Below are 25,213 nucleotides of genomic sequence, written 5' to 3' on the forward strand. Positions count from 1 at the left end.
TGAAATATAATAGTCGTTTATTGTCTTAGCAGAATTGAAACCAATTCAAACAATCCAAAAGGTGACTCTCTGTACAAAATATTTATTCCAAATGTACATAAAAACATACTTCTCATAACTTACATCTCAACTTTTGTTTCTTCCATCAACGGGACGTGGACGTCATTTAATTTCTGCGGCTTCTCTCCTACATTCTAGAAAGTCAAACAAATACGAACAGTCCAACAAACGTAAAAGAATGTCACGTGACCAAGCCTTGAAATAGATGCAGGATGAATTGTCTCTTGTCAACCACTGGATGGCAGCGCCAGCACTGAGCATCACGATACAGTAGAACACACGCAGTCTCACAAACAAAAATAATTCAGTTGTACTCACACAAACAAACAAAACAAAACACTGAGGCTCACTGCAAAAAAAAACAAAAACAAACAAAAAAGAAAAAAAAAAGAGATGGACAATATGAATATAGTGTTGAGCTGTTCAGAACAAAATGGTTTCCTTCATTAAAGCAAAGCTGGACAAAAATTTTCCGTACCTGCCACCATCATTTTTTGCTTAAACTGTGAATTCTGCCTAGTAACAAGCAGGAGGAGTGTGGGGGAACAGCTTGGTGTTCTTTTTTTATGCGTTACAGTATGGATATGCAAGCCTCAATTATCCATATTTATAACTTCAAGAAAGCAATTTTTTCTGTCTGCTGACCTCCAGATTGAAATGTAACAATAACGTGTGGCAACGCTACGAGAGTATAAATAAAGTAGCGCTAAAAATAAATATGACAATAAATTAAAAAAAAAAAAAAAAAAAAAGGTAGTGAGGAAAAAAAAAAATAAAAGATCACGTGGCTGACGAAGTTGCACGTTCGTGAACATTTTAGCCGCCATTTTTTTCACATAAAAATTGTGCTGCACGACTTCATTTTAGCGTAGCATAGTTTAAACGGACTGACAATGTGTTTTTATGAAAGTAAAAACAAAATTCTTCCTAACGAGTAGTGTGGCTACATCATCTCAGTAGAGGACAGTTTACTAACAAAGAAAATTGTTTTAATAACACATTTTACGAGATTAATTCTACAAGAATAAAGGAATTTTTTTCCCCCTTAAAAATATAAATTTACATTTGTTAGAAAAACTTTACATGAAAAATAGATATTAATCTTGCAAGAATTGTTTTCTTTTTTTTTAATCTTTCAATTAATCCCAATCTTACAAGAATAAACCTGTGGTTTTGTTTTATAAAAAGACAATCTTAGGAAAATAAAATTTAGAACAATAATTTTGTACAGAAAAAATAATTTACAAGAATAGTTTTTTTTTTTTTTTTATAGAAAAAAGTTGCAATAATATTTGTAACTCCTCATATTATGAGAATAGTTAAAATATTTTTTCCTAATTGTATGAGAATAAAAATACTTTTTTTTTTTTTGGTAGAAAATAGTTGTAATCATAGAAGATTTTTTTTTTTTCATAAATTGTAATCTTCCACGAATAAAGTCAGATTTTTTGTCTTAATTGTATGTTATTGTATGATAGTTATTTTATAATCTTGCTGGATTTTATTTTTTTTTTTTTTTAAGAGCAACTACTTATTTTTAGAGGAAAATCATATTTTTCACTTAATCTTGTGAGAATAAACTTAAAAAAATAAAAATAAAAAATACAGGTATGTTACAATCTTAACAAAAAAAAAAATTCGGAAAAGGTCTATTTAATAATACAAAAAAGAACAAAAAAAAAAATTCCGTAATAACTACGGTGACGACATTGAGCCAGCAGTGGGCGTTATTTTCTTAATGGGGAAGAAGAAGAAGAAGAAAAAAAAAAAAAGTCAACGCGACATTTTGCCAGTGGAAGGCAGTGCATCAAAGACGACAATGACAAAAAATAAAAAGTGACAAACAAACAGCTAGCGTGACGAGATTGTGCCAGTGGCAGAGATTTGGCGACATCACAAGCGCCAGACCAGTGTATGTGCTCGCCAGCAGGTGGCGCTGAGCATGTGCAGAGTCCTTTCTTTTTCACCATGCTAACTCTTCTTCTGTTGTTTTTTTTCCATCCGAGCGGCTCAACTTACCCCTTTTGTTTGCTCGCGCATCTTCGAACGAAAAACAAAACAAAAAACAAACTACTGGCTCTCGATACGAGGAGGTAAGTCCAGCAAAGAGGCTCCGGCGGCGTCCCTCAGGGAGCGCAGTCGTGCTTGTAGTAGCCCCGGCGAAGCGCCTCGGAGGCGATGCTCTCGGCCGAGCGTCGCTGGTCCAGGTCCAGCAGGGCCTGCAGCAGGTGGTTGATGTCGGCCTTCAGGCCCTGCCGCTGCATCCAGTTCTTGAGCAGCTCGTAGACTTTGTCGCCGGCGGCGCCGCCCTCCGCCAGGCGGATGTGGTTGTCGCTCACGCCAATCATGCGGAAGAACTTGTTGTGGATCCGAACGTCCAGGTACTTGTCGAACAGGTCGAAGCTCTTCTTCAGCGACTTCTCGGACTCTGCAACAGACCGAGTGGCGACGCCATTAGGGTCACTTTTGCGCCCGGTTCACTTGGGAAGACGGTCGGTACCCGCAATGAGCGAACAATTACCGTAAATGTCGTCAAATCGAAAGGTGACATTTTAGTTTAAATAGTCTTTTTTTTTTTCGTAAGAAAGAAAATGCAATTTTTTTTTTTCCGACTTGGAAAAAATAAGATTAAAAAATATTGATTTTACGAGAATATAGTTGTTTGTTTTGAGATTAAAATAATTATTTAAAAATGCAATTTAACAAAGATAGTCATACTTGTTCTTGGCAAAACTGATGTTTACAAAAAGATTTAACAAAAAAATAATTTGATTTTGAAAAATAAAATCACCATTTAACAAGAAAGCTGTTTTTTTAACAGCATTATTTAAAAAAAAAAAAAAAAAAACACTTTTAAAGATATTAAGTTGTATTTCAAATCAAGATTTATTTAAAGTTGCTGTAAGAAAATAAAGTAAAAAAAAAAAAATTAACAGCATTATTTACTTTTTATTTTAATTTTAAACATTAATTTAAGTTGCATTTCAATTCAAGATTCTTTTTTGAAGTTGTAAGTTTCATTTTTTTTAAATGATTTTTTTGAGACAGCATTTTAAAAAAATCACTTAAAGATATTAAGTTGTATTTCAATTTGGGATGTTTTTTTTTTCTAAAGTTGTTTTCAGAAGATAAAAGCCAAAATCCTATGAGAATTAAGTAAAATTTTTCTAATTCCATTTTTTGAACCAAAATATTGCAATCTCACAGGTATAGTGTCTTTATTCTTAAGAAAAAAAAAGTCGTAATTTAAAAATTAGAAATAAAAAAATTGTGGCGACCCACGTTTTCTTGTGTAAAACACTTGACTGTTTATCCCAACTTATTCAAGAATTTTTTTGGGTTGTAAAAAATGTTTGTTTGTTTTTAATTGCAATTAAATGGCAGGCAATTATTGATATATTTTTGCTATTGGCTGGCTTTAAAAAGAAAAAAAAAAAGAAAAAAAAAAGAAAATATGACTTCTTACTCTTGTTAGTCATTTTCTCCGAATGAATCTTTTTGAACTTCTTGCTTCCCATTTGGAGAGCAATTGTCTTACGCAACTTTCTGAACTGACGTGAACTGTTAGACTGGATGAAAACAAGTCTTAAATTAGCCGCCCTCCATCTCGCTCTTTGCCACCCGAGGGCTCGACTCGGACACTTTTCCGCGAAGTGTCATTCGGGGAAGCGTCGGCGCGGATTTTCCTACCTTGCAGCGGTAGCAGGCGGTGCTGCAGCGGATCCTCCTGAAAAACAGACGAGACTTTGGTGAAAACAGAAAAACAAAAACACCACAAAAGCGCTTTTTTTCTGAGAGCGATGCTAACCATGGCGGCGGCGCTGATCCTGCCGGGTTCGGGGCTCTGCTGCGGGCTGTCCCCGGACGAGGCGGCGGTGGGCAGCGCCGACAGGCTGGTCTGCGACGAGCTGGTGGTGTTGGGCAAGCTGTCGCCCAGCCCGCGGTCCTCGTCCTCCGGGGGCGTGGGCGGCGACGCCTTGTTGTTGGCCACGCCCGCCTGCGTCTCCTGCAGTAGCGGGCGCGACTCCGGCCGGGAGTGGTCGCCCTCCAGGCCCGCGTTGCGACTGTTCTGGCACTCTTCCGCCGTGGGGCCGCTCTCATCCTAACAGGGGAAGAGGGAAAGGAAGAAGAAGGGGAAAAAAAAAAAAAAAAAAAAAAAAAAAAAGTATAAAAATTCAGATTTAGCCGACGGTCATTCGTCATCAATTGCTTGACAATTTTTTTTTCCACTTTTAATGGATGGATGCTACCAATACACTTTGAAGAATCTTAATAAAGAAAAATGTAACTGAAATAATGTGGTTGCAAAAATGTACACACCCTCTTATAACTGGGGGTTTGGCTACTTTCAGGGTTGACCAAATTTCAAATTCAAATGGGATTCACCAAAGTTAACTATGACAATGCCCCACTCCAAAAGTTCAGATGTTCTAGTAGGACTTTCCTGGCATTTTTTTCTCCCTTTCTTTCTAGCAGACGCCTGAAAGGTTTTGTGCTGCCATGACTTCATTCCAACTGGCCAAAAAAAAAAAAAAAAAAAAAATCTATATTTTCTAAGAATAAATAAATAAATGAAGTCCCCCCCCCCCCCCCCCAAAAAAAAAAAAAGTCGCAATAATCTTATTCAAAACAGGAAATCATTTTTTTTTTCTGTTCAGAAATTAGTTTTTAAGCAATTTTTTTGGTGATTTTTCTCTTCAAAATTAGTTTTTTAAAGTAATTTTTTGAAGTGGTTTTATACATATACATTTTTTAAAGTTGTTTACTGACAATTTTCTGTTCAGAAAGTAGTTTTCTTTTAAGCAATTTCTTTGAAGCGGTTTTACTTTTTTTCTCTCTTTGTTTAAGTTGTTTATTGATAGATATTAGTTTTTTTTAAGCATTTTTTAAAAGTGGTTTTACGTATTTTATTTTATTTTTTTTTTCAAGTTGTTTACTAGTTGTTCACTATCACCACCCTTTCACCGAGTTACCCCAATGTAAAGCTGCCAGAAAGGAACAGCTGGTTTGACACCTTACACCAGTGTTTCGCAAACTTCCTGTTTTGTTTTTTTTTTCTGCCAAGGATGCCCGACCCACCCCCACCTCCATTGAAATGCCACTAATCCATTCGGGCACCCCTAAAAATACCTTTCATGTGTTCTTTAAAAAACGAAATAGAGCAGTGTTTTGTATTTTAAAAAAATAAAATAAAATAGGATGAGAATATAAAGAGCTAAACTGATTACCTAAAGTGTTACATACTGTAGTATCTGTGTGATGAATGTGTGCCTTTGAGGAGGTGGTGCCTCCCAAGTAACGTGCTCAACTTGAGCCAAGAAAAACCCGCACGTTGGTTTAAGACTTACGATGGGAATCTTGATGATTTCGCTGGTGTCGCAGTGACTCTTGGCGCCTGTCAAAAGCGGACAAACGGCGTCTGTTAGTAAAGCGACAACGTTGCCGTCACTGAACCGTGGACCGAGCCGGGACTCACACGCTCCCTCGAAGGAGCAGCGCTTGGCGGCGAACCACCACACGGCCAGTCCGGCGGCCACGATGAAGAGGAGGGAGAGGCAGCTCAGCACGGGAACCACTGCAACAAAAGTGGGGCCGGTTAGCGAGGAAAGCGACGGGTCGTCAGGAAACAAGGTGGGGGGGAAAAAAAAACGGAAGGGCATTACTGATGTCTCCCGGAGAGGCGGGGGCGGGCGGTGTCCGGCCCGGCGGCGTCTGGGTGGGCGACGGGTCTCGCTTGCGGCACACCGTGTTGGAAAAGTGCGTGCACTTCTTCACCTCCTCTTCACCCGCTTTGCACCTAAAGTCGAGCAATCAAAGAATCACCATGGATACACCACATTGCTAACGTCTGATTGGTTGACTTAATGGATTTTTTTTTTGTTTTTGTGAGTGAGACTTACTTGGCACAGCGTTTGCAGACCTCGCAGGCCTGATCTGGCACGCAGAAGGTTCCGGCTCGGCACTGACACCTGGTGTCCGACGTGGTGGTGCAGGACGCCGTCTCCATCTCATCTGTGAGCCGCACAAAATCAATACACCACATGTGGAATTTTCAAATACACAAACTAATTTTTGTCTAATTTGTGTTGCATTTTTTGTTGTGATCTAATAATTGTGTATTTTGTGGTATTTGTCTCTCTCTCCCTCTCCCTCTCTCTCTCTCTCTCTATCCATCCATCTATCCATCTCTTCCTCCCCATCCATCCATCTCTCCCTTTCTATCCATCCATCTCTCCATCCACCTATCCATCCATCCATCCATACTGTTTTCTAACATTTGTGCATTTTTTTTTTTAACATTAAAGGTGATTCTTTTCTTGCATTTCACCGCCAAATACAATTACATGCTTTGTCCAGCCACAAAGATGTTTTCCCAGGGAGGTGAAAAGAGGACACCAGGTAGTTTGGGTGTGGAAACATTCCGAGTCACAGGCAAAGAGGAACGATTATCCCCAAAGTGCGAGCTGGCGTAACACGAGCCCCTTTTCAAGCGGGCCACAAAGACACCACGCCCGGACCGGGGCAGGTAAGCCCCCCTCCTGGGACGCGCTCTCATTGAACGGCGGCAACAAAACCATAAAAGACACGCCCTTTCTCGCCGAGTAACTTCATCACTTGCCTTTGTCGCCGTGGCGTCTCAAAGCGCACAAAAAAAAAAAGAGAAAGAAAAAACAACAAGGATCCACTTTCCCTAATGGCCTGGCTAGTGAAAACAGGAAAAGTCCACTGGAATGACTCCCTGCCAAATTCAAAAGATTAGATTAAGATTTTGAATCGGAATTATAATTACTAATTGATTTCAGATTTTCACCAACAGAAAGCAAAAAGAGAAAGAAGACGCAAACAGTTTCATTTATCAAATTTTTTGTCTTTGTTTTTTTTCTCGTTCCAATATCTCTTTATTGTAAGATAATACTTAAGCATTAGAACTCTAATATTGTTGTATTTTTCATGTTTATAATATAAATTTCCATCTTTTTGGGCATTTTTTAAAAATCATTTTTCCCTCAATTTTAACATTTATTTTCATCTAATATTTAGTATTTTTTCATCTATTGTCTATTTTTTTTTAAACTTAATCCTTTGCATTTAATAATTTTCCATTGCTTTACTATTTTCACGCTGTTAAGCAAATGAATGGATGGACTTTTGTGTAATGTTTTTATTTTCTACTATTTTAACAAATTGAGTTTTATGCATCATCGAACATTGGGTATGTTTTAGTACGACATTTACTGTATTCTGTAATTACTTTTATTTATTTCATAAAGTTCCAATGCCCAACAATGCCTCTATTTTCTATTCAGTTGTCCATCATACATGTCAATAGGTGGGGCAAACTTTTTAAGTGATTTATCTTGATGTTTCTGTTTAAAATCTGGCATTTGACCCAGGGTGCGCACACTTTTTCTGTCCACCGTGTTTACCTTGTCGACAGTGCGTGCAGGGCAGACATCGGTCCATGCCGTTGGAATGTTCCGTGTACGTGTGTCCTTGCTCGCAGGGAGCGCACACCCCCTGCTGGTAATCACGCTCGCACTCCTTCTGCACAAACGTCCCTGATGATGATGACAAAACCAGAACATTTTGCAACAAAGTTTGATTTTGGCTTATATGCAAGTCAGGGTAATTTTCATTTCACATTTGTATATTTCCCATCCAATTTTTGTATTTCACAGCTTTATATTTTAAATGTAGTATTTGTGTTTTTAATTCAAATATTTGTGTATTTCTTTATCCAAATTAGCAGCAATTTCCTCTAGAATTTTCAATTTCTGTCTTGTTTTGTACTGCTTTCTACTATTTTGCGTGTGCATTTTATTTACAGTTTTTTTTTTGTCTAATATTTTTGTCTTTTGCATCTGTTATTTTTTGACTGTTTAATGATTGCATTTTTCCTCAAATGCTTTGTGATTTCCCCCACAATATTTTTATTTTTTATTTTTATTTTTTATTTTTTGTGTGGTTTTAAAAAAAATAATCTTTGTATTTAAATTTAAATCAAATTTTTGTGTTTTTATTCTAATATTTCTGTTTTCTAATTTGATTTATTTTTGTATTGTTTTGTCTAGTATTTTTGCATTTTTCAGTAATTTATTTGCATTTCCCCCCCATTTTTTTGTTTTTAAGTTTCCATATTTTTCTATCTGGGTTATGCTTTTTTTTTTTAAACACACTATTTTGACTTTTTTTTTTTTAAATGTAATGTTTGATGAATATCTTTTCCTTTTTTTTTTTTTTAAGAGATGTTTGATGATCAGCTTAAGTTTTTACTTTTCATCTACTATTTCTGATTTTTCACCTAATAATTTTGCATCATCATGATCATCATCAAATATTTATGCATTTTTCCCCCAATTTGTGTGTATTTTCTATCTCTCTGTTTTTATAGTTTTCAACTGTTTCTTCACCCCCCCATCCAATATTTGCATATTTTTACCTAATATTTTAGTTTATTTTCTTATCTTTTTGCAAAATATTTGTCAAATCTGAGCAAAAAAAAAAAAAAAAAAGGGCCATACCGGCCTGGCAGTTGAGACAGCAGAGTCCTTGGTAGGGATACTGCTGGTTCTCCATGCAGGTCCTATGGCGGCGCAGGAGGGTGATGTTCCTGAAATCGTCGTCTGTGGCGGCGGCCCACTGGGCTGCGGGGGGTTGCTCGGCAGCCCGGCACGGCGAGCTCGCGAGGAGGAGGAGCGTCGCCAGGAGCACCTGAGGTGCGAGCAGACAAAACAAGACTTTGCTTTATTGACATGGAATGCGCTTGCACAAACCAGTTCTTTCAGTGGAGTCACATCAAATGGCGAGAAGATTCTTCATGGGTCGCCTTCTGTCTGCAATCTGCACGGTGATTCGGAACATCTGACCGGAACATCTTCCATGGGAACGCAATTAATGTATCAGCACTCTCCCGCGTGAGTGACGCTACATGCTAATGACAGGCTAGCGCATGTTGTCCATCAGGCATTTTTGTTTACTCGATCGCTTGTCTTTATTTGCGTCACGGGTGAGCTGGAACGCATCAGCAGCTGACTTTGGGAGAGGTACACCCTGGACCGATCGTCACTCGCCAGTCAATCAAACAGCACATCTAGATGTATAAGGGTTCACAGACTTCACACCTACGGACAATTAAGAGTCTTGAATGAAGCTAACATGCATTTTTGAGATGTGGGAGGAAGCCCGAGTGCCCGGAGGGCCCCGTGCAAGCACGAGGTCAATCAACATCAAACGCCACACAGGAGGTCTTGAGCCAAGGAGTTGACGCCAAGACTTTTTAATGGCAACAAAATAAACAGATTCCATGGAAAAAAAAACAAAACAAAACAAAAAAAAAAAACTTGCCAGATGATTGTGCAAGCAATCAAACAAAAAAAATGAAAAACATTATATGCTTGTTGCGGTCATATGATTTATTTTGTGTTTAGACGAAAACTAAAACTTCTAAAAAAAAAAAAAAAAAAAAAACTGTCTACTTTTACACCGCATTTGCACCCTACATTTTTTCCAAAACACATGACAAGAACGACAGTTTTGGTACATTTTCATTTAAAAACTTCTGCTCGGAGGGACAGTAGTTAGCTAAAAATAGTTTTATTGTTGCTAACTTACTACTTTCTTACTACTACTACTTTCCATAATGATTATTTTTTTTAAACAAATGCCCAAACATGAAAGAGTTTTGATCCACATCATTTTAAACCAGTGTTAGCTAATCTGGTTATGCTACTCCCCTTAAATGCTAATGATATTAAAAAAACACTTTTTTTTTTTTTTTTTGCCTCATCGATTTGTATGTAGCCTCTGTGTTTAAACTAAAACTGAATTTTATTTTTTTTAAGTTGGCTTTTTGCTAGGAACAACATTAACTTGCTAATGCCAGGCTAGCAAACATTAGCATCATTTTTTTAAATTTTATTTTTTTTTTATAAAGAGTTTCTTGATAGGACCAACGCCGGTGTTAGCTAACAGCGGTGTCCGACGCGATAGCGCAGCTATTCATGCGGCAGATAATGGCCGTCTTGTGTAGGTGGACTTCCCAGAAGAATACTGGGCCGAGCTGCCCGAGTCGAGGGCCCCCGGGCGCTGACGTTTTTCTTCGCACGCTTTTCAGCGCGTCAACGTGAGAAGGGCCCATTCACGGGCCAACAACACGCTTTAGTGTCTCGACTTCAAATGACCCACATTCTTGCAACGCGGAGGCTTTGAACGGCCCGACATGCGACACCGATGCAACGCGACACCGCCGGGATAAAGGAGAGTCGAGCGTTGGGAGGCTTTTGTCTCACACGACATCGCACAGAAATCCTTAAGTTGAGCTTAAAAACCGGATTTAATAGTTTCTTAATATTCTTGAAAATAAAAAAAAATAAAAAATAAAAGATTGGCAACTTTAACACTGAATTGAAGTTTAAAATGACTATGCTAGGTACACGAGTACACTACAGGGGTCTCAAACCCACGGCCTGGGGGCCATTTGCGGCTCAGAGGATGATATTTTGCGGCCTCCAACTTGGCATCAAATTATTAATTATTATTAGTGTGGCCCCCATCTTTTGTCATGTCGTTTCCCTGGAGGTCTTGTTTTTTTTGTTTTTTTGCTAATTTGTTTTGTAATCACTTATGCGCAGTGGAGTCGTGGTCCCTGGAGAAGTGGGAATACTCAACTTTCACCATTTTTTTTTTGCTTTGTAAAGTAGTCCAGAAAAAAAGTTCCTCTTTTAGACACAGTGACATGTATGAATTAAAAACACATTTGTACTGGCTCACAAGAATAAAATTATCATGACTTATTAAGAACAGTTTGGTAACACAAGCAGCCTGAACTAATGTGAAATGTATTTATCCCTAAGCAAACTAAAGTACATATTCTAAAAGAAATTACATCTACTGAACAATGAACAAAAATAGTGAAAAACCATCTGGTTAGATTTCAGTATTGTTTTGTGCTAAATCTTATTATAACTATTTGTCCCCGTTCTTCTGTTTTAACCCCTTAACCGGTACTTAAAAATCAAGTACCAGCCTATAGCTACTATAAAACTTAACCAGAGCAAGTAGTTTGTATGTAGCCGTCAGCGACAACCCGGGGAATTGAACCCACATCGCGATCAAGTATCCCCTGTACGAGAACAAATCGGTTGACATGAGCTGTCGCAAATTTATGGGTCACCATTGTGGCTCGGGGGAGCATTTGAAGGACTGTTTTCCTTGACCTCATCGTCCATAATTGATATCTTAACATCTTGAAAAACTATTTATTGGGATCAAAGGAGACACTTATAGGATGTCGAGGGACAAGTAAAAATTGAGGCCATATGCGAGGACGACGGGGGAACGAACGGGACTCCTGGAGTGTCGCCATGCCTTGTTGCCGGGAAGAACTTTTCCCTTCAATCTCTTGTCCTGCGATCCCCCCCAACCACCCCATGCCGCTACCCTTCTCCTACTCCCTTCTTCTGCTTCCTCCTCCTCCTCGCTGCTCACGTCAGACTTTCCAGAGTGGCTGTGAGCAGTCACAATCAGGCCTTTTACATCTATCCAAACATTGGACGCAGGCAGAAGAGAGAGGAAAGGCGGGCGATGGGGTATGTATGGTAGTGGTGGTCTAGCAAGACTTGAACACAGTGCGTTTGTGCGAGAGCACAGCAGGAGGCGGGGAGGAGGAGGGGGGGTTGTCAAGAACAGTTGATGAAGCGAAGGCTCGCGTGAAAAGATCTGCGAGGAAGCACATGTGCGCCGTGGACATAACGAAAAAAAAAAAAAAGGCCTGGGGAAAAAAAAAAAAAAAAAAAAAAAAAAAAAGGACAACTGGTGAACTCAAAGTGCAACGCTACACCAGCACGACAAGAGTGTGACATCGCAGGAAATGTTGGGAAACGGTCGCTATAACACGAGACGCCGTGTGGGCGTCGGACAAACGTCTGGTTCTCTCATGCAGAGATAAAAATGTGGCTACGCGAGCGACGACTGGCCGCAAGACGTTGTCAAGTTTTTGCCACTTTACGTTCACTTGGTGAAGCTACGCTAAGCTAGCCTTGTCCCATGCTGTCATTAAAGTGTATTCAAGGTAACTGAGTTGCAAACTTCATTGATGTTTCTCTACGTCTGTTTCGTCAACTTTCAAGCAGGTCGAGATAATGATGCTAGCGTCTAAGCTAGCCTTAAGACATGCTATGTTTGAGATTAGCATAATGCATAAAATGGCCTTATTAAAGAAATACTACTGTCAACAAAAGAAAAACACCAAAACTGTTATCGGTTTTCTTTAGAAGCTAGTCTAAGCTAGCCTTGATTTGTGATGCAAACTTCATTGATAACAATGCTAGCGTCTAAAACATGCTATGATTAATTGAGATCAGGATAATGCAGAAAATGAAATTCAAGATTAAATTAAAGAAAATTTAATTCAAGAAATGCTATTTTTACCTGTTTTCTTGGAAGCTTGTCTAAGCTAGCCTTGATTTGTGCTGTCGTTATAGCTTATTGATGGTACCTCAACATAAACGTCATGTTGTCATGATAGCTTAATGGTGTGAAAAAACCCTTTTTGTTTTTTAATTGTCGACAAAAACGGCATCAAAACAAAATTTTTCCGAGCACTTCGGTCACTTGGTCGAACCTACTCAGCTAGCCTTGACTTCTGCTGTCATTTTAGCTTATTTATGGAAGCTTAACAAACATAATGTCTTAAAAACGTGTTGTTTTTTTTATCATCAACAAAACATACTGAATAGTTTTGGTAACGTTTCTTGCCACTTTGCGGTCACTTGACGGAAAGCTAGCCTAAGCTAGCCTTGGCTTTTGTCGCCATTACTGTATAGCATGAGAAAGCTTAAGGTCAAGATTACTTTGTAAAAATATCTTTATCGTCAATAAAAAGAAAACATTAAAATGGTGACAAAGGTTTCTGACACTTTACAGTCATTTGGTTGAAGCTACTGTAATGTAGCCTTGACTTGAGCCGTCATTACAACTTACCGCCAGTACCTATAAACAAACAATCTAGTTTTTGTCAATGTTTTTTGCCACCCAGCATTCCCCCAAAAAGTAGCAAGTATCTCTTTTGTTTCCATTGAACATTTAGCGCCGCCAAGTCTGCCTGTACAATAAAGGATCATTTCAAACGTCCAACAAAACAACAGCAGCCACACAGACAACACTTTACATGCAACATTCCCTCACCGCAGCTTGTAAAGTTGACATGTTTATCCACATTAGCACCGTCAACTTCAAATGCGCTAGCAAAAACGGAGAACGCGCGGGCACATGAATGTTTTTGGCGAGCCACACTGCGGCAACACTCAAAGAGAGGCGGTGGCGGCAGGGGGTGACCGTAAACCCCAGTGCAGAAAGCCTCCAGAAAAGCCTCCAACCAAAGCCACAATCCCTGGAGGAGGTCCAGTCCACTTAGTACAGAGTGCCATTGTGATGACGATGGCGCTAGTGCTCAAGTTAAAGCAATTAAAGCCGCAATCAAATGAAGGAGGCGGCTTGTGTCGGGTCGGGGGCCTTCCTCTCGAAAGGTTCCTCTACTAACTGAGGACAGGACATCCGCAGAGCTGCTTATCAATGGGCCATTTTAGCGGCGGCCATTTAGCGAGAGCGCGCGTCCCCGAAGCGACTGTACAAACAAGGCGGCAAACAAAAGGAAGGGGACGTTTATTCAATATTGTCCAGATGATTTTAGTCAGAGCGGAGAAGTAAGCAGGGACGACGTGTCTCCTATTACAGGGCCGCATCCTGACCTCAATCATGCTTTTCTCATTAAGCGCTAATGATTCACAAAGCGGTTCAACTTGAGCAACACGAAGAGGGATAGAGTTTTAAAAAAAGGTGTATTTTCACCACTGTATGCTAGCATTGCTAGCGTACAGTGGTGCTTTGACTTGAAAGTTTAAAGGGATACTCATTTAGCCATTTTCAGCAGTCAGAGATAATATTTTGCCTAGAATTAATGTGATAACGTCATTTTTCATGTACAATTAATACCTTCAATAACACTTTGCACTTGCTATGACATCACGCATGGCTAAGTTTGCTAACGCCACAAGACTAAAACCCAGAAAAACAGGTGAGGGGGTTTTCTAATTTTTCATCATATATATTTCTCATCAAATATTTGAGTATTTTCATCATATCTTCAATTGAATAGTTGTGCTTTTACATTGTATATTTTATTTTTGTCCTAATAATGTCCTATTTTTGCTCTTGATAGTGTATTTTTCATTTATTTATATTGTTTTTGGTCTACTGTATTTTGCGTCGATCAGAATTCGTGTTTGGTCAATCTTTTTGCATCGTTTTGTCTGATCTAATGTATATTTCATCCAGTGTATGACTGTCAATATTTCAGTATTTTTCCTGTAATACTTACTACTACTTACTTTTTGTCTAAAATTGATTTTTTTTTCATAATGAGAATATTTGTCTGACATTTTATGCATTTTTGTGAAACTTTCTTCCCAATATTTTCCCTAAAATTAGTGTGCGTGCGTGTGCATGCGTGTTCGGTTGTGCATTGATATTGTATTTCTAGACACAAAGTAATACATCAGCATGACTGCTCTGGCTCCAGTCTTGTGGCACCCTCATTAGTAAATGCCTGACGCCGTCACTTTGCTGACTAGAAATCATGAAACCAAATTTTCCTAGCGTTTCATCTGTAACTCAAACAGTGGAAAAAGCGTTGCAAGTCAGCCACTGCAGTTTGTGCAACGCAGTTTGCCTTTGAGCGCTAGCCAAACAGCGCTAACGGCGTGATTTGTTGCTCCAAGCCAAACAACTTCAACTGGATTCCAAACAGCAGGCAGCTGGGAGGTCAAAGTCAACACCGACTCAAAACCAACCACTAATCACCAAACTCCGCCCACTTTCCGCACCGAGGAGCTGAAGCTGGCCCGAAAACTCAACGAGCTCCTTGTAAACGATCGTGACAAACGAGCGACATGCCTCGTCCCGCCATCTCCATGCGCGCCCGTCCTTATCGCCGTCGCCTCCCTCCCCCCCGCCCGAACCGCGAGCGCGGCGAGCATCCAAACGTGCCCGCGGGCCAAGAGGCGGCCATGTTAACACGTTACAGCTGTTACTGACAAGCCAACAAACGCTGGGGCTGAAAGCGGGACTGACATGTGCGCGTTGAATGACGACTCGGAGCGTAATGAGTGCACCGTAATTGCAGAGCGAGTTCAAATATGACATGAATGAGTGTTGTAATTGCACTTGGCTGCATTCGCCTCATCAAGGCCGACGAAACAATTCTGTCACTGCAACTCCATTGCAGCCAAAAAAATCCACTGAGCAAGCTGTTCAGTTTGGTTCAACACATACTGGCAAATCAGAAACCTAATTTAGACCAGCAGGTTTGTAGGACAAATTGGTAGCAGGCTGCAGAGACACTGTACAAGTAATAATCTTTTACGACTAGTGGCAATCGGTGCTAATGAGGCTAACCGCCATGCTGTTCCAAACATCTTAATTTTGCACTCTTGGACCGCCACAGACGTATAAAGACTTGTTGGATGGACATTTGGCTGCTTCTCAGACCAATAATGGTGAATCCAGTCGACAGACGAGTCCAAAGTCTTTGGTAAATTGACCAATTACAAGACTAAATGCCTTGGTGGATTTTAAAATAGCACAAATAATGTATAAAGTTTATAACAATTTACACTGCCACAGTACTCAGAAGTTATTTGAAATTAGACACAGTCCTTATGATATAAGGGGTACAAGTGTGTACAAAAAACCCAAAACGAGAACAAATATTAAGCAAAGGTGTGTATCTGTAAAAGGTGTTGATCTGTGGAATAATTTGGGAATTGATCTGAAAAATTGTGACTCAATGCTGGAGTTGAAAAAAAATGTTCAAAAGTAAAGTTCAAAAAAATTATCTATGTCAGACCAGAATATGAAAATTGTACATGTGAGTATGTGTAAATGATCTAGATAGGTATTATGGTATATGTTTAGTAAATTTATGTATATATGTTTTTGGTAAATATGAATATGTTTAAGTGCACTTGTGTATATATATAACTTGGGTTATATATTTCATTTATTAGTATTATTATTATTTTTTAATAATAGTAAATTAAAATTGCATTAATAATGAAATAAGTTTAAATATATTTAGTAAAAGGGGTAGGACTAGATAAGTTTCTAACTTCTTCCTACTCCCTTTTGAACATGTAAGTTATGATTGATTGAATGATTATTTTATTGGGATTTTCTTCTCTTTTGATTGTTGTTGTTTTGTTTTTGTTTTTTTCCTTATCTTTGCTGTTCATCTGTTTATATGTTCAATAAATTTAAGAAAAAAAAAATGTGATTAATGACTAAGCATTAAACCTGTAGTTACTAACCCGGTTTCGGTGGTGGTCAAGACACACACCTGACTCATACGACTTCATGATGACGTGCCCTGGTTGGCCGTTATTAACTGCAGTTGATCGCGCTACAATGCTTGACCTGTCTGTGCTGCAGGGAATTTGGCACGCTCAGTAGTAACCTTGTGACTGTTGTGATGGTACATCGTGTGATTTCTTCATTATAGCGATCCATTCATACGATGTCGAAAAAAAAAAAAAAAAAAAAAGTGGTTGGACAAATATGAGCAATAGGAATTCACATGTATAGCGGAACGTATGGTGTTCCACAGCGTTCAATTATGAGGCCTTTGGTGGTTTCACTGCCCCTGGATTCCATCGAAAGAAAACAGTAATGGTTGTGTTATATGGAGAACGAAAACTGCCAAAATTAAAAATAAGTAAATGACGAAATAAATAAATGACTAAAAGTGAAAATAAAAATGAATCTAAAAAAATATAATTCAAAAATTACATCAAAAAATTAATATAAATGGAAATAAATCAGTTTTTATTTTCACTTTTAGTTATTTATTCATTTAGTTATTTAGTCATTCATTTATCTATTCATTTAGTCGTTTATTTGTATAGTCATTTATTTAGTCATTTATTTATTTTGAATTTTGGCAGCTTTGTATGGAGGACCAAAACTGCCACAATTCAAAATAAATACATGACTAAATCAATCAATCAATCAATAAAAAACAATTCATGTTAAAAATTATAATTAAAAAAATCTATACAAAAAATAAATATAAATGGAAATAAAGCCGTTTTTATTTTCACTTTTAGTCATTTATTTATTTAGAATTTTGGCAGTTTTGAGCCGTTTTTATTTTCACTTTTAGCCATTTATTTATTTAGTTAGTCAGTTGTTGGTTTTGAATTTTGGCAGTTTTGGTCCTCCATAGTTTTAGAGCACTCTAGAAAAAAGTAGCCGAGTTGCGCGATGGCAGTCGGCGTCCTAACTACATGATTTGATTTGCAATGCCAAGTTTAGCAACGCTTGTCTAACTAGCAAAATTAAAAAGAACACTTCCTTAAGCTGTAACAAGGTTACGAACTGCGGTTTCCTGTATCAAGAGTTGAAATGGACAGTAAAGTCGAGTCGTCAACAAGGCGACTGATCTGTTCAACCTCTATGAATTGTTTGACAATCGTTCCTCAGGTTGCAGAGACACAATGGACCTCCTAAAGTTCCCGTGGTCAAAATGTGCTATATATGTACACTTAAAGCTACAGTACAGAAACTTTTCAGTTTTGGTACTAAACGTTTACACTCAAACGTGTTGAGAAGTTTCAGTATGCCGCCAAAGTCTTATTTTGGCCCCCGATAAATTACCCCGTAATTAAATTCACACAATAGCCCCCATGGTCCACACTCGCACACAATAGTCCGAGTTCCTGAGTCGGGAATGTGCTACAAACAAACTGACTCTTCACATTGAACATGACAACAGTGAATGTCTCAGTGGCGACTTGGACTCTGAGTGCGTCTCCCGCGGCGACCGGCCAGCGTAAAAAAAGTGCGGTAAAGTGTTGAAGTATGCGTGTACAATAGCATGTAGAACGAGTGCACGAGTGGGAGCGTGTGAAAAGCGGCGGCCCCCTCCTCTCAGGGAGAACAGGAAGCTGAGACAATACAGGGGCTTCATGCGGCACAGTCACCCCCCTTCCCCCCCACAAAACAGCCTGCACATTGCACACACACACACACAACATATCCGCCGGGCAGGATATTTTTAACCGAGCAATGCTTGCAACCCCGCAACACACATTCTTGAGGAGGTACGCGCGTGTCGCTTGCAGGTTAGGCGACGTCGGCAAACAATCGACGCTAATGAAAAGTCCAGGCTGGCGCGTGACCGCACGCTGATGTGAAACACATGAAACCAGCAAAGCCTACTGGGGGTTTGGGAGAGGTTTTTTTTTTGTTTTTGTTTTCTTTGCTCGACCAAAAGGACCGCCGATGAACGCCGGCACACAGTCAGACATGTGCGAGGCCCGGCGGCGATGGGCGGAGGCTTTTCCAATTTCGATTAGGCCGCTCACAAGACGGCTGGCAGTGTTGAAGAGGAAGAAGAGGAGGAGGAGGAGGAGAAGGACGACGACACCAACGTGAGGGGGTGACTAACAGATTGAAGAATGTACAAGGAGCCTCCGCTTTGCCCGGGCAAAATCACATTAGCGCCATCAAAGTGAGCCTTTGTGCTGCGGCATCTGGCGTCACAAAGGCATCGCAGCAACAATGTGACGTTTTCGATGCAAATATTCAATTCATTGCTTAAGTAAAGTGATGTTTGATACCACTCTACTTAATGTTGCAACGCTGTCAAACATCTTTAAGGCCAACAGTGCACCGGAATACATAAATCTGTTAGGAAATCTATATTACGTCAGTCAATTAAAAATTGTAATCATAATTAATCGCATGACTTCAATAGTTAACTCACGATCAATCGCAAATTTTACGTTCTAAAAATTTTCATAAACTTGTTAACACAAATGTGCAAAAAAAATGTTAAATAGAAATATGGCTGCATCTTTTAGTCATTGATACAGTAATTTCATAATAATTCATAACATTAAGTTAAAATTAAAAAGATGTACTGCACTGTAAAAAAATTAGTTTGATATTGATTTGTGTTGGTCATTTTTCTGCCACGAGATGGCATAATTGCATTTGTGAAGACGGTGACAGCTCAGTGCATTTTTCTTTTCACATTAAGACGTCACTTTAACATGAAGTAACTTAAAAAATTCTGCACATTTTAGGAAATTGTAAAATACAAATTGACCCCAGTCTATACAAATATATGCATTGATATTAAATTTATTACGGCTAAATTTTGACGCGGACGTGTCTGCTGCGTTGCGACAGAAATTCCCCCAGTACAGGCTGTCATTAATTGCGCGTTAAATAAAGATTTACTCAAAATTAACACACTAAATTTGACACCCCTAATATATATATATTTCGGCTTGAATTTCTTCGCCATCTTCAGTCGGTATGATCGCGTACTGATACCAGGGATTTTTCTACGTATCGGCCCTTTTGTGTCCTTTTTACGATCAGGGGAAAGAAAAATTTACAAAATCCTTATCCACTCAGTCACACCCGCAAATGTGTCATTTTGTCCTGGCAAGTGTCAACAACAAAGATCACTTTGACCAGCATCTGCCGCTATAATCATCGTATCATTCAATTTGTCCTCAATCAGGCTCGTTCACATGAGACTGACGACAACAACGTGCTAACAAACAAAACACTTGCATCTCGTCTGGCAAGGACAAACACTAAAAACAAACCAAATATTTTTTTTTGTAAATAAGTTTTGAAAAAGTTACTGAAGTCAAAAATGTTCACCCAATACGTTTGTGTCAGCTTATCAGCAGTTTGTTTGTGTCATCCGTTACTTAGCAGTGAAGCTAAATAATAACACGGACGTCTTCTTGTGGGAATCTTGTAAATGATTTACGAGTCTGCGGTAAAATTATTGTATCAGTAATGTTGGTGCGCAATGCTACTGAACATTTAAGCGCGCCGACTGGCTGCTTTGCTCTCGTGAACCGTTGACGTCATCCCCGCCTTGCGCTGGAATGCATACAACCTCCGCTGCCCGGGCACACCTGAACAGGTGACACTTGCCCGAGTGAGTCAGCCGCACTCTGATTGGCCGAGCCGCTCAGCTCAGCAACAACACGAGCCCAACTCCGCTAATCCCCCGCGTTGACGGAGCACCTGCGCCAGGCGTTGCCGGACGGTTGCGTCATTCCGCGCGGCGCCCATAAGCTACGCTAGTTTGGCCCGAGCTTGTCCCAGATGTCCGTCGTGCCCTTTTCTGTACTGCGAGATGGGGGTTAGTGGACTTGGGGAAGGGGAGGGGGAGTCATTTCCTGTGTGAAACCACACCCAGGCAGACTTGAAGAAGAGATAAGCATCAAGTTTACAGTTGCAAAATGATGCCCCCTAATATCATGGCATGTGTGTACAGGAAATGGACGGGACAGGCAGGCACGTAGGCGCACTGTCTGTGTGTATGCGAATGGGGGGGGGGGGATTAGCCTGCAGGCAGAGTCGGTGTGTGTGGGTGGATCAAGGGTGGGGGTCCTGTTTCCTCGCACCCCCCCCCCCCCCCCCCCCCCCCCCCCAGCAACAAGGCCACTTGGCGAGGCCTCCTCCAGAATGTTCTGCGGTTTACACAAAAGATAAACAGTGACGTCGCAGCTCGACATGAGAGTTGGGGGGGCTCGCACAAGTCGCAAAGGTCTTCGCCGAGGTTTGACGTGGGTTGGGTGAATGTCACATGACGCGAGTCCACTGATGATAATGTGACGAGGAGTCATACGCTAACCTGGACTCAAAAGCCGGGAATCCCAGAGTAGCGATACTGAGCTGAGGATAACAACAGTATCGCGATACAGCGAGAATCAATTTTAGGAAGAAGTGAACAATAAAGTTGTTAAAGCATAAAAAAAACAGAATGCTGATTCACTTAATTTAGTTTTACCTCTAAAAAGTAATAAAAGAGGCAATGTCGGCCGTTAACGTTGGCGTTTCAATACTGTATCGATATTTTGTCCAAAGCGTAACGCTAATGTGAAAGCAAACCTTAAAAAAAAATAAAATAAAAACTCCACAAATATTAAATGCCAAATTCAATTTTGCAGCAGCAGTAATGGGTTAAATGATTTAGTTAATTAATGAATGTAACACGTTCTAATTACGTTACACAAATATTGACATCAGCAAGGATAAGATGATAATATGAATTATAAATATAAATGAAAAAGATTATGAATTGACTAAAAGTGCAATAAGTCAGGTCTTTCATAAACGGAAGAAAATACGTTCAAATTCATGTGAACAGTAAATTTCAAGAAAACAGTAAGAAAAAAAAAACACCTTTAGAGATTCTATTTTCTTAAGAATTTATGGCAAAAGGAGATATTAAAATAATTTATTCATGGTTTTATGAATCGATATCAGGGTCAAAAAGGAAAATCGATTTGATATTGATTATTCAATTTTGTAAACCCAGCCTTAGAAAATTGTCACAGCGATAAGGACTACAAGGACTGTTTTTGGTTTTTTTGCTTTTGTTTTTTGCAATGCTGGACCTGCAATCACACAGTGGTCATAGCGATTCATACGAAAAAATGATTGAAAATTCAATTCCTAAAAATTGGACAATGGTGAGTGCATGCTGCATGGATTTGTTTAGCGCTGTTGACCTGTGAACTGCCAACCAAGACAGCATTTAGCTGACTACCCCCGCCGGCCGTCTTTTGCTCACAAAAACACGTCACCACTACTTAAGGTCAGACAAAAATTGCTTTTGAGTAAAGTTGCCGTGCATGATATTAAACACACATTTAGTTGCAATGTTACAATGAACCGTGAGTGTCTTGTGGTTAGCCATTGCATCAAATGTCATTACGTCACGTTTGCTGATGCTCACAGTTGAGGTTAACCGTCACTTATTACTCCAATGATGTCTGCTATGTTAACCTTCACTAACTACTCATGACATTTAAATGTTAAAATCACTTACCTGTCGCCCTTTGTAGTTAGCATTGATTATTACGTCAAAAAGGTTTGTTGTGGTCGCAACTTTGTAAGAGTTTGCAACTCACTACACGAGTCGACATTTGTTGCATTCGTCATCACCAAGTATTTAGCTGTGGCTTTTTGTGGTTAGTTTTCTCTTATGTCAAACATTTGTGATTGTCAATAAGGACTGTTTATGTTGTAATTTGCGGCTTAGGGTTAGTTAAGTTAAAATGGTGATGCTGAAAATAGCAGAAAGAAATCATGTGAGCTGATTGCTATTGTTGATGCTCACAACTAGGGTGGAAAAGAAAATGCCGTGTAAATCTAATGAATTATTGTTATGGTATTAATTTGGACTCCGCTGTTGCTCATTCTCATAAATTTCCTGATATCATCAGTCGGTTTTTCCAGCGTTTGCTTCAGTGGAAGCCGCCGGTTACCACTTGTTCCATTAAAACTGTTCGTTAAAGTTAAGTTGATTGTCTGACACTTGTTGAGTTTTATGAGAATTGCTTGCGACACGGCTTCCCCTTAATCAGGTAATTAGTTGATGGCGACAATCGCTTTCAACAAAACAGGGTGGGAGAAGAAGCTAGTGTCACGTGCAACGCTTCACATCCCAGCCTGTCAAGCCTGACTTACCGCCGTACCCTTTCACACAGCTGCAAAGTCCTCAGGTTGACTCCATTTTGTATGGAGCAGAACAGCAATGCAGAATATGAGAAAAAATAAAAATAAAATCTCATACGTATAGCTTTATTAAGCTATCTGTGCCAGAGACATTTAAATGTGCACAAGCATTTCAATGTTCTTCCATTGGAAGGCAGAATGTACAGTATCCACCTGTTGCCATTCGTACAACTCATGGCTTCCTGACAGTATGTGGAACAGATTTGTGTCCTATTAAACAGACGCAGATTTTAAACTGACATCATCATCATCATTACTTCAGTAAGTGCTCATATTTTTAAGTGACCTTTTGCTTAGATTTTTTTTCTTCCTTTAACTAATCTCACTAGCTTTTAATTAATTGTGTCTTTTTTTGCTTAATGTACTTTTTGCTTGTTTAAATATGCAACTTTATAACAATTTTAATCTTGCTTTTTATGTTGAAACACATTGACCTTATGCTTTCCATATGAAACGTGCTATATAAAAATAAACTTGACATTGACAAACTGCAAACAGAACTTCCCTCTCAGGGTCAGATCATGCAGGGAAAAAAAAAATAAAAAATCCCAAAAAGAAGCATTTCTAATTGCATTCTTGGCGTACATACGCCGTGGCATTTTTGTAGTGAAGACAAAAAAATAATAAATGAAAACGCGGCAGAGAATTCAATGTATTCAAGCAATGAGAACAGAAATTGGCAACGTAAGATGACCGCCAAGGCACTTCCGGTGGCTTCACCCGACGGCGAGTAAAGCGGCATTCACTGTCCATTGTAGCAAGCGCGTGTCACAAACACACTAGACTACACATTCTCTATTTTCACACGCACACACATTAGCTAAATGGCTAACTTGGCAACAGGCGGGCGGCTGGTTCCGGTTCAGTCTGCACCGGCGGCACTTTAGTTAATATTGTCCCAAAAGTTTATCGGCCACTCTGCTGTCTTGACCACACACATTGTCCGTAATTTATCTTAAACAATTACCAATACAACACAAATACACATCGTACATCATTTTTAGTGTTTTTACTTACGCAGAATTTCCCGACAGCCGGCCCGGTGTTCATGTCGGAAACCTCCGTGAGACTTCTTCAGTCTAAAAAAGGTATCTTGAATACAGTGCGGGTGTGGGAAATATTGTAATAACAATGAAAAGAAGAGGAACAAACACGCTAATCCGTCAGCCGACTTCTCTCATGAGTCAAACTTGTGAGCGGCTTCCCTCCACACTTCGCGACTGCCGGCCAGACTTCAGTGCAGTGATTCTTGCCTCTAGCTCGTCGGAGACTCGGGAGTACAGTGACGTCAGAGTCTCCACAGCCAATCACAATGATGTTTAAAACATGATTTTTTTAAACAGCCAATCACGGTGAAGCATATTGAATATTCATGATGCAGTGGGGGTCAATGCCTAAACATGTTTCACACAGAGTAATTCCAAGAATACGCAGAAAAAAATACATAACATAATACATAAATGATATCGTTTTCATAACTTTTTTTTTTTTTTTTAACAAAGGATTGTATACCTTAAGCATTTTTTTAACTCAAAAAATAATACTGGACTCAGACCACATTCGTCAACTGATATGAGTAAAAAAAAATAAAAAATAAAATAAAAAAAGATTACACAAGATAATGGATCAGCTGTCGCCATCTTTTGTCTTATCTTTTTTAGCTTTGAGGGGGGAAAAATAGCAGAATAGAAACAAGACATTCAGAAATAACTGAGGTTTCCTGCTTGGAATAAAATTTTATTTGATAAGCGTTATGAAACAAACAAAGCGTAACAAACAGAATCTAATTTAATGTAATAATAAGCATTATGATACAAATATGAGACTGTTCTTTCCAGGCCCCGGGTAGGAGAGGGTGCGGTGGAGTCCTTGAATTGAGAGGGTAATCTGAAGTGTAAAAAGTCACATTTTTTTTAATTTTTTTTTAAAGTGGAAATATGAATTTGAATTGAAGATGTCGAGAGAGGAACGCGTGCACTCCATTTAATGGGATGTGTTTTTGTTCAACATCAAGAGACATAAACATCCTGTCCAACATGTCTCCACCCAATGTTAATCTAATCGCATGTCATCTAAAGTGTTGCCTGTGTGCTCGTGTGTTAACGTTCAGTGGTGGATATACGTCTAACCATCCCAGTTCAAATGGCATTTCCCCACGTTATACAAAATGAGATCAAGCTAAATCATAACTTTTTGCATCACTAAGTAATGACATGTGACCACATACGACCTGTCCAACTCAATTGAAAAAAAAAATATCTATATTTTTTTTTAGATGTTAAATAAAATGTTAAATAATAAAAAAAAAAGGTTTGTGGTTAACCAGAGGCACTTGCACAACCATATTATGTGAGTTTATTTATTTGAGTTGAGTTGCTGAGGTTATTGGTCGCATAACGGCGGAAAACCATTATATGTCTTGGTTTTTATATCACAGAACAGACTTATGAACAGGGGTGTATAGACTTTTATATCAACTGTTTCATGTGGGTGTCTTTTGTGCGTTCGCAGGAAATGTGGACAAATGCAATTAAAGCACAGA

The 25,213-nt window shown here is 39.2% G+C and overlaps 1 protein-coding gene across 1 annotated transcript; it reads right to left on the reverse strand.

Moving 5' to 3' along the window:
• On the reverse strand, window positions 1-23,936 carry tnfrsfa (tumor necrosis factor receptor superfamily, member a). The gene is made up of 10 exons (XM_077498138.1): window positions 23,689-23,936; window positions 8,583-8,772; window positions 7,488-7,619; window positions 5,961-6,072; window positions 5,724-5,857; window positions 5,537-5,635; window positions 5,409-5,455; window positions 3,869-4,162; window positions 3,751-3,787; window positions 1-2,488 (listed from the first exon to the last, which is right to left on the reverse strand). The coding sequence occupies exons 1-10, from the start codon at window positions 23,719-23,721 to the stop codon at window positions 2,187-2,189; spliced, it is 1,380 nt and encodes a 459-aa protein (XP_077354264.1). The 5' UTR covers window positions 23,722-23,936; the 3' UTR covers window positions 1-2,186.
• Between the last annotated feature and the right edge of the window lie 1,277 nt (window positions 23,937-25,213).

Source organism: Festucalex cinctus, chromosome 15, assembly GCF_051991245.1.
Source record: "Festucalex cinctus isolate MCC-2025b chromosome 15, RoL_Fcin_1.0, whole genome shotgun sequence".
Lineage (NCBI taxonomy): Eukaryota > Metazoa > Chordata > Actinopteri > Syngnathiformes > Syngnathidae > Festucalex > Festucalex cinctus.